The sequence below is a fragment of the Molothrus aeneus genome, chromosome 6 (genome assembly GCF_037042795.1).
Source record: "Molothrus aeneus isolate 106 chromosome 6, BPBGC_Maene_1.0, whole genome shotgun sequence".
In the NCBI taxonomy this organism is placed as follows: Eukaryota; Metazoa; Chordata; class Aves; order Passeriformes; family Icteridae; genus Molothrus; species Molothrus aeneus.
The window spans coordinates 4,210,771-4,221,328 of NC_089651.1; the positions used below are offsets into that span (position 1 = coordinate 4,210,771).

Here is a 10,558-nt window from a genome sequence, read left to right on the forward strand (position 1 = left end):
AGCTTATAAAAAAGAATTATTTGGCAGATCAGTTACTTACAATGGTTTCATTCCTAAATATTGTGCCATTCTGTGTTCTGCTGCTACCAAACTATCAATAAAATCCTCATCTCTTATAACTGAATTAAAAAACTCTCTCTAAATGTGACCTTTTATACCTTGCTCTCAAGTGGACTGCAAATCAACTTATCTTAGAGCTCAGTTTCGGTTCAATCAAACCAAAACTTCAAGGGCGGTATTTCAGCAGTACTGTGATTTAAAAGCTCATGGAGAAATAGCATCAAAATCATCTCTGGCATTTGCAATTCTCCTGACATTAAGGCTTGCATACATGTACTGGCCTAAAAGCTGTAGCATCATTTATTTCAACTTTAAAAACAAAAATCTAAGCTTTCTTGTGAGAAAAATTTGATTCAATACATTTTCTTCTAGTGTGAATGGCAGCTTGAAAATAGATGTTATTCAAAGAACATAGGACTACTGGAGCAAAACCAGTTCATTTCACTGAGGTGTTTGCAAACTTAAGAGAACAGATAGATGAATTTTCTGCAGAATGTGGACCGCTTCCCCCCAAAGAATTGCAACAGGAAGGAAGCACTCAGTGAGCATCCCACTCAAGAGGGCAAATGTGTCTAAGTAATTATATGTCATCACTCTCTGCAAAGCCTCAACGCTCAACAAAACAGCACCAAAAAAAAAAAAAGTCTTGCCAACTCTAATGCAGATGCAACCTCATTCTTCCTTACCAATTATTCAACAGTGCAGAAAATTTTTTCAATAAGAAACAACCCACCTTTGGAATCTTAAAAAACAAATGAAGGGGAAAAGCAACACCCGACTACAGCATTAAGTTTGTGGGTTTTTAGGGGGTATTCATTTCACAATCAATTTCTTTTCAACAGAAAGCTCTTTACCTCAGTCCAAAAACAGACAAGGAAAACTGCTTCCTCAAACTCTGCTACCCACTTTGTCACCTGCTTGTTATTCCCTTCATTTTCATGCTCGATTTGAGATTTTGTCCTGTACAAAGGAAGAGGATGTTTCTGGCAACAACCTGTCTTCAAATTCTGCAGAGACTCAAACCCTTCTTGTCCTGTCATTGTAATGACAAAGCATCACAGTTTGATGCTGATGGGAAGAGACAAATTCTGTCTACTGAAATATAACTGGCTGCAGTATTTGCAAAGGAACTTGATGTGTAGGGCTTATGTGACAAGGTTTTGGCAGTGGGGGCTGCAGGGGTGACTTCTGTGAGAGGGCAGCAGGAGCTGTCCCACCTTGGGCAGAGCCAGGTCCAGCTGGCTCCAAAATGCACAGCTGAATAAACAGAGCTTGGGCCCATTTTCCCAAGTTTTCTCCATGGTCTGTACACCTTGATACAATCTAGACATATTAATAATTACCTTCTGCATCTCAGAAGAGGCAGTAGCATATTGAAATTCCAATTGTTCAGGGAAGTTCTTTTCCTGACTAAATCCTGGCAAGAATCAGTGTGCTGCTAAGTGAAAAACAAGCCTTTGGAGGTTCAAATTGTTATCTCTGGAAAACTGTAGAAAGAAGAGTGACATCAGTGAGAGTAGTGCAGATTTTCAAAGGAGAAAAAAGACCAGAGCCTAGCACAGTTTTACCAAAAAATATATACACACACGTAACTCCTACCTCCTCACAAAATTGCTTATTTTCATTCTTTCCAGCAGCAGGGATCACAACTGTGAGCATCCTTCCTACCACTTTAGTGTGAAATCGGCTCTGAGGAGGCAGTGGCAGATGCATCATTAAAAATGTGAGTTCAAGTGCTGGCCCCAAGCTGTCCCTGGGTTGTGCTCTGAGGTCTCCCATAATTAAGTGATGAAGCAGCTCTCAGATCACTGGGAGCACATCTGCAGCAGAGCAGGTGGGGAAATCAGTCCCATCACTCCTCCCAGCATTTCTCCCAGCTTTCATATTTACAGCAAAACTCTCCCTCTTCACTGACAAACTCAGAAACCCAACACTCTCACACACCACCACCAAGAAATCCTTAAACACTGCATCCAGTCGGGGATCTCTGCTTTGTAAGTCTTTAAAAGTTCATTCATGCCATGAATTGAAATTCATGCATTGAAATCAGAGTTGAGGCACTGAGGCTCCTGAATCTTCCATGTATTGTGCATGAACACCCTTTCCACAAACAGTAACATTGAAATAAAGACCAAACCAAGAAACCAAAACTGAACTGGCAATGAATACAAAAGGTCTATTAATGTCATTACCAGGAAAATTTCCAATTCAAATAAAAAATATGCCAGAAATCTCACAGGATTTTTGGGTGTAGTTGGTTGTTATTTTGTATGGGAGTTTGGGGTTTTTTTTACAAGTCTCTTTTTATTCCTCAAGACTTTAAGCTTACAATCTGCTCAAACAGTTTCATGGCTTACAGGTACTGCAACAACAAAGGCATCAGGTTTCCTAACTGGCATAGGAAACTACAGAAGAAGCTGTATCCTATCTTAAAGTGCCAATTTTAATGAAAGCTTATCTCACCTCATCATCTTAATGACAGGTTGTATAATTCTATGTCAAACCCCTCAAAATGTTGCCTGGTACTAAAAACATGTCTCAGCTATCACTACCTTCCACTTTTCAGGTAGTGATTTTTATTCTCATGTTTTTTATTTAGTCAAGACTCAGGCTTACCTGATCTCCTTTATATAAAACACAAGACTTTCAACCACCAGCAGATAGTTCCCTGGGCACATGTTCTGGAATAAAACATTTGTGTGATTGTTTTGATTTATTTCCTCTTGCCTCAGTCAGGTTTCAGAAATTGAGCTGCTTGTACTCCTACCCTGTAGGGATTAACTTAATGACTCGCTTTGTTCAATCTGTTTGTGCATCCCAAAGTCAATGTGATGCAGTCAAAGCCAGATGGGGGTTGAGGAGAGGGGGAAAAGTCAATCATTTTACCAATAGCACAGAAATAGAGACTGTACAGAAACTGGTTGGACTGTCTGAAAGCTATTTTATGCTTGTCCAGCCTCTGTTTCCTGAAAATAATACCCCAGTTTCAGTCCCACTGTTCTGTCACTGCACTTGCTCCTACTAGAATACAAATACACACATTACAAATAATTTTCATTGTATATCCATATTTTTCTAGAAAACATAATAATATACACCTTAAATTAATTTATCTCCTCCTCACCCTGCTTGAGTGAAAAATTTCATTCTTCAGATCATTATTTACTTGATTACAGGTTGGAGCTGGGATATGGGTTTGTAGAGGCCCAGAGAAGCTGACTTTATGCACAGGGTGGGCTGTGGAGGTGCACCCTCACCACCCCCACCTCACCATGAGCTGAGAAATGCTCCTGAGTTCCTCACAATCACTGTGCCCAGAATTAACAGGTGTCCAAAGAGCACCTGGTTTTTAAACCATCAGCCTTGGAAACTTATTCACACCACCCTTGTAGCTCCTGGAGAGCAGCACAACCCAGTAGAGCACAAGTGCAGGAATGAAGCCAAGAAGTGGCCGTGCACTGGAGGGGAGGATTAAGACCCCTAAAGCCTCTGACCCATTTCCAGAAAGGCCTGAAGGAACAGACTCAGTGCATGAGAACTAATTTGCACAGCAAGTGAAAAACCTGTCCACAAATATGTGCCAAGCCTGGGCATTGCCCCCAAGACCCTGGGCATCTCCTCAGCCTGACCAGCACAGCTGGATTGATGCTGAAATCAGGACTGACATCCCTTCAGCTGGAACCTGCACTGTGATCTCTTTCTCTCTCTTCCTAGTCTTCTCTCCATTTTCCTCTCTTTTCCTCCCCTCTCTCTCTTCTTCTCTCTCCCCCTCTGTAATCCCTCTCTTCCTTTTTCTCTCTCCTTTTACCAATAACCCAGAACCCACTGCCATGTGCTTGCACAGCAGCTAGGGACTAATACACCAATTTCCTTGCCAAGGGTGTAATTTACCAATAAAAATTTCTGATTGGTTGTGGCCCCTTTGATTTTTTTTTGTTCCTTTCAATCATGAGCATTTCTGAATCCTACGTTTCCTTCCCCTTAAGGGTGGGTGGTCACACGGGTTCAGGAGCTCCACAGCTGTTATCAAATGTACAAAATGTGGCTAGGTGCTGCAAGGAATAGGAAAATTAGGTTTTCTGAGCTTCCCCAAACCTTGCCTTTTTTTTCTAAGTACGTGTAAAGGTACTCTGAGAATTGCCTCTCTTCTTTACATCAGCCTGAGCTGGGGAAAGGGAGGGAGTAGTGTGGAAAGGCAGGAATAATGGAGAAAAAATGCAACAACCTTCCAACAGTAAGCACCTCCAAACAGCTGGATGTATCCAGAACTCACATCCAGAGCTGTAAGTTCTTACTGTATTTCTGAGCCTTTAAAAGAAGGAGCAATAGCTCAGGTCCTAAGCCATTCTTAAGTATTAAGAATGTTTATTTCAGCTTTCTGCCTGAAGCTACTCAGAATTGATAGCACTTTTTGCTTGTGGCAATTTCTTTTTTATTTATTTTATTACTTTATGAGTAAATTTGTTCTTAATAATTTTCTCTGCAGGGAATGGGAAGACATTTATTTCCACAAGGAGCATTTCTCTTTCCTGGGGGTTCTAACAGTTACATTTAAAAACGAAAAAAAAAGGACTGAAAAAAAAATGTAAAAAGTTTTAAAAGAAGGATATATACACTTCTCTCCTCCTCTCACTGTGAAATACCATCTTTTTTTTTTTTTCCAAGTACTGACAGTGAATTGGTTCTTTTAATTCCCAGGCATTTCAAGAACAGCATGAGACTTGCAAAGGCAAGAGAAAACAATACAGAATAAAAAGTACTGATTAACTTGTGGTGGCTCATTGAGTCAGAATGTGGTTCCCTACTGAGCTGCCTCTAAAAATCTTAAATCATCCTTCCCTTCCCAAAGCACAAAGAACAATTTGATCTCTCAAGGTAAAAAAGTTAATTTCTTCAATCCAAAGTAGAAGTTTTTTAAAGGTGAAGGACCTTGATAAATTGCATTTTTAATTATAAAATCTAATTAAAATGTTCACCAATGTATTACTAGACGTGGGTTTGGGGTGGTTTTTTTCCTTTTTAAGACAATCATATACAGCTATTTCTTACAAAATAGTCCCACAGGTTATGCTAAGAAAACACATTTTTCTTGGTCCTACTTCATTGCTTTATTACTGGCTCCAGTTTTAATTGCCCAAATGAGAAGGTGTTACCATCCTTGAAGCATCACCACAGAGAAACAACATTTCCTACCAGCTGGCACCTCTCCTATGTTTTTCAGTATCTATTGGTTTCTTTCACTAGAAGTTGGTAAACTTTCCACCCATTTCTCAAGATCTTTATTACTTCCAAAAAGTAAGGTGTGTTACTACTTGAATTACTTTATTACCAGTATAATTATTCAGGGATGGGATAACACACAACAGGATGGACAAAGGACTTAGAGACACTTCCATTACTTTTTTCCCAGATGCAGTCCCATGATTTTTTCCTTCATTTTTCTTTGTTTCTTGATAATGTGTTATGCATTTCTGTTTGGAAACCACCAATACCATGTCACCAAATCATTCTATTCAAGAGGGGTTTTTCCATAGCTGTCCCAGCCTTTTCCCCAATTTTAGTCTTTCCTCACTACAAAGTTCCTTCTCTTTACTCTCTATGGTTGTCTTCACTCTCTTCCAGGCATGTGAGCTTTGAGCAGTGTAACGCCAGCTCCTTCCCTGTTTATCTGGTAAATGCAAGTGATCTGTCATTTTTGAACTTATGCTTCTGTCAGTGCATCTCTTCACATTCCCATTTATTGTTCAAATCCCCTCTTCTTGCATCCAGCTGCCTCCAAATATTCAGCTGATACGTAAATTCCTTCCTAAGGTTTTATTCACATCCCCTACAGGATGAATAAAGGAGAATGATGCCAGAAAGATGAAATAAAAGTTTCTCTGGGTGTTTCCAGACTTTCCTGCAAGTTAGAGAGATTTTATAATGGATTTTTCTCTTTGTTGTAGAATTACAAACTTCAATGACCAAATCCTGCCTTTTCCATGCTGCAGCTCTCCCTTGCATGTCAAACATCATCTCTTGGTGTGCACCCAGCCTTGCTTATCTCAGAGGGTTTACTCACACCATAATGCTTCACAAATAGGGGCCCTGAAATAACATAACCCCAATTAGCCCAAACAGTGAAGAATGAAAGGGGCTTCTGAACGTAGCTGTCATCCGCCATATCAGGAGAGAGAAATGGAAAACTTTTTTCTTGGGAATACGAGATTAAAGCACCAAAATGGTAAATTAAACATTGTTGTGCTTTAGTGAATGTCAACAACTACCTCAGCGGGAGAGTGACAGGCCTCTGGCAGAGGAAGTCAGTATAAAAGAGCAGATTTCAAAAAGAACCTGTTTTACTCTTTAAAAGGAACCATCAACACAAGTTACAAAGGATGACAGACAAAAATGACATCAGGAACAGCCTTTTAAAAAACCTGTCATCCCAGGAAATCAATAGGAAATAATTAACTAATAAATGATAGCCTCTGCTATCTTGGGATTTAGTGTTCTAATGAAAACCTTCTTTGCTAGTTTCATTAAAAACAATTAGGATATTTAGCACTCTGGGAAGACACCAAAGCCTCCAATATATATAAAAGAGTAACTTACAATGCAAATATCTCAAAACTAAGGATTATCTCAAAGAAAAAGGCATTAATAACATTGTAGTCTTTATCCTTACTATTATCAGGACAGCCAGTTTGTGTTCTGTTCATGTCTGTACAAACACTATATATATAGAAAATAAAATATACATATATATGTGTCAGTAGTGGACTCATGAGTTGTGCAGTATACATTATCCAGATCAAATATCTTCTGTACAAGTAGCACATCATAAAGCAATGCAGAATGATAAGTGAAAATTATATATCTAATTTACTTCACTACTTCAAATCAGAACTTACAGCTAATCCCTTTGAGATATTGAAACCTCCATAGAACATCAGATTTCTGGACCTTGTTATCATCGTTCCACGTTGTAAATCTACAGTGACATCCATAAATCTATAAAACCTACTGAGCTTGAATCTAATAACCAAAAACTACATAATGAATTTCTACCTTGTCATTTTACTCTGTATTTACACAAAGGCCTTAAAGGCTGATATGTCTGAGCTTCTACCATGAACAGACTTGTGCAATATATTACTGGGGTTAATGAAATAAAAGCAGATTAGCTAAAAAATATTCTTTCTATATCCCATTAGTAGCTATAATTGAGGCTTATGTACCACACACATATTTTGTATCACATATTTTTATAAAACAGTCCTGTTCTGATTGTGGGCAGATAAAACTATACCAAAGCAAAGATGGTTTAAGACACAATAAACAAACGTATCCTTTCTTCATCACTGGTTGTCAGTATTTCTGTACACATATTTACCCACCAAAATAGAACACAAGCAGCTAGAAAAATAAAATTTAAAAACAAGTCAGTGTGTGGCTAGAAGCTTCTAGCAACAAAGGTGGGGATGGAGAGTGACTGGCAGGGCACCGGGGAGGGGTTGAAAAAAGGATACATTGGTTTCTAGGGAAACCGGGGAGGAGTTTTAAAGGATACAATACCAATTGGGGACACTAACAGGGATGGGAGATCCGGGGCAGAACCATTGTCAAACGGGGGGGAACAGAACAGTCCAACTTTAACAGAACACAATACAACAGTGGACTACAGGTCTGAGAGAATTGAAGAAGACCTTGCACAATCCAGATAATGAAATAACCTGGTTTATTGAGATAACAAAAAGAAAAGTTGAGAAATCTGAATGCACTAACTAGAGGATCTCAATATATGTATTTGTGGTCATCTTATTGCAGGGGTTCCATACTGCTGTCTCCTACTACTATCACAAAAGTTTCATAACTTCTTGGTGTTTCTCATGGGCAACTCCTCAGAGCACTGACTTCTTCTTCTTCACAAAGCAGCCAACTGACTCAAATTCCCAGACCAACTACCCACCCCACTCTTTTATAGCACTCTTCTTCTCATTGGTTACAGCTGTGGCCTGTTAAAGTCAGGCTTGTTCCTAATCTTTGATAATTGGCCCAGCTGCAACTCCTTAGGGGTAAGATTACTTTCTACACTATCTTTGTTTTCTTATATTCTATCGCCTGACATATAGTAATAATATGTACATAGCACAGTATATATATATATATAGCACAAAATAAGGAGTATCAATATATATAAGAAATGCATTAACTATGGGGAAATAATACACACAGGAAATACAAAACTATGGGAGGTTAATACATACAGTAGAGACCCTAGCTACAAGAGGTTAATATGCACAGGCCCTGTCCAGAGGCCCCACAAGCACAGCCCTGGGCACCAGCATCTCTTTCAGTGGCCACAGAGCAGCAGCTGCTGGAGCCTGTGCAGCAGGTGAATGCACTCCTGCACGGCCTTCCTGTGAGCATTGGGATCGCTCGCCAGCTGCTGCAAGAGGTTGGGAGCTTCAGCCAGCCGCAAGTCTGAGGGCAAACTGATCTCCCCAGGAAGCCTCTCATTGCCTATGACAAAGTGCTGCAGTTGTTTTGTCTGCAGCGAGCAGAGCAGGTACTCCACAATGTCCATCATCCGCCATGGGAAATCCCTGCTGTGCCAGCCTGCCAGGGGCACGGTGCTCAGCAGGTGCATCAGCACAGTCTTCAAGGTGTAGCTGGACAAACTTACACCCACCAGGCTGTGACTGAGCAGCTGCAGGCACTTGCAGTGGCAGCTGTCCTTGGGGGCCTGCCTGGAAATGTGCCTGAAGAACTTGGCCTCTGCCATGGCACAAGTCTCAATCCATGTGGTGCTTGGCATGCCTACTGCTGATGGCTGGCTGCCCACAAAGATGTCAGAGTCTCCTCGGCGCACCCCAAAGATCATCTCAGCCATGAGGCTTTCCTTCTCTTTGCTGAGCTGAACTCGGCAGGAGCGCCTGGAGGACAGCAGAGTTAAACGCCAGTGGCAGGATTGAGGCAACAGCATCCAGGCTAACCTCACAAAGCAACAGAACCACTGAGCAGTTTGCTCCACATCCAGATAGGAGCTGGTGCAGAGGGTGTGCAGGAGGCTGGGCTCCTGTTCCCTTCTCAGCTCCAGCTCAGGGTGGTGGAGGAAACACAGCATGTCCTCCCTCAGCTGCCTGCTACTGCAGGTGCACAGCAGCTCCACACGCACCCAGAAGTTCCTCTGGGCCATGCCTGCAGTGTCCAGCTCCAGGTGGAAGGCGTGTCCTGGAGGGGGACTCAGGGGTACAAGCACCTGGTACACAACACCTTCTGCACAGGGACTCCAGCCTTCAAAGTCGCTGCCCACTCCGATGGCTTCTTGTGGCACTGGGTAGAAATTGCGTGACAAGCCCTGTCTTAAGACGTCTGTCAGTCTGGCCATCAGGTCACAAATCACCGAGCAGCCTTTGTCCACCTCCACAACAGGCAACTGGATGCGCTCAGCTGAAAGGCCTCCAAGGTTATTATTAACATTGTGGTCCTCATCTTCTTCAGTTGCATGGTGTTTGTTATTGTCATTCCCAGCAGCACTGACTTCCTCACCCTTCTGTTCGTTGTACACGGCCTTCTTTGCATTATTGGAGCCTTGTTTTGCTTTGTTTCCACCGTGGCCTTTTTCCTTTACATCAACACCGCTGCCTTCTTTATTTCCATCCTTGTCTTCTTCCCAGTTTCCATCCTTACATTCTATGTTGTCCTGTGCAACAACGTTGTCTTCCTCCTCCGTGTTGCTGCCAGAACTGTCCTTCTGGCCACAGTTGTCTGCATGGTGTCTAATTGTCTGCACTCCAAAGCACAGTGCTGAGAACAGGACGAGGATTGCCACAAGAGCCCAGAACTGCCAGGCCAGCAGGGCTCCCCAGGCTCCAGGGCCCTGCTCCAGGCTCTGGTGCTCCAGCTCCTGCATCAGCCGAGCCATCTCCATGCTCAGGCGCTCAGCCCGCTGCCGCATGCGCTCCCGCGCGGCCTCATCCAGCCCATCGCCTGCCGGCTGCGGCCACTGCACCAGGCCTTGCACAAGCCACAGCAGGAAGGTTGTGGCAGGCATGGCCTCAGGGACAGAGGGAGGGGGGCACTGCTAAGGGAAGTGGGGACAGGAGCCCCAGGGATGTGAAGGCAGCACAGAGGGCCCAGGCAGCTGGCCGGGTGGCAGGCCTGCGCCGCTGCCCCAGCAGCAGCAGCAGCAGCAGCAGCGGCAGCAGCATGCATGCCCTGCCAAAGGTTCTCCCACCAGGGACTGGCCCCTGGATGCCCTGTGGGAAGCGGCTCCTCGGGAACTCTCGTGTCTGCCCTGGCCTGGCTCAGCATAGCTCCTGGCTGCGAGCACGCTGCCCACAGGCTGGGGCTGCACTGGGGCAGCCTCACCTGCTGCTGCTGCTGCTGCTGTGCCCAGCTGCCCCCATTGTGACACCTGTGCTGGGATGTGACAGGTGCCACAGGGCATCCCGGCCAGGCCAGCCCTGTCCCCCACCTCAGGGACTCCCAATGGCCCCGCGCCACCCAACAC

The 10,558-nt window shown here is 43.2% G+C and overlaps 1 protein-coding gene across 1 annotated transcript; it reads right to left on the minus strand.

Moving 5' to 3' along the window:
• Nucleotides 1-8,395: 8,395 nt before the first annotated feature.
• On the minus strand, nucleotides 8,396-10,099 carry LOC136557570 (inositol 1,4,5-trisphosphate receptor-interacting protein-like 1). The gene has a single exon (XM_066551585.1). The coding sequence runs from the start codon at nucleotides 10,097-10,099 to the stop codon at nucleotides 8,396-8,398; it is 1,704 nt and encodes a 567-aa protein (XP_066407682.1).
• Between the last annotated feature and the right edge of the window lie 459 nt (nucleotides 10,100-10,558).

Bases quoted from the DNA above. Each gene is read 5' to 3' on its own strand.
- LOC136557570 (XM_066551585.1), bottom strand. From the start codon at position 10,099: ATGCCTGCCACAACCTTCCTGCTGTGGCTTGTGCAAGGCCTGGTGCAG.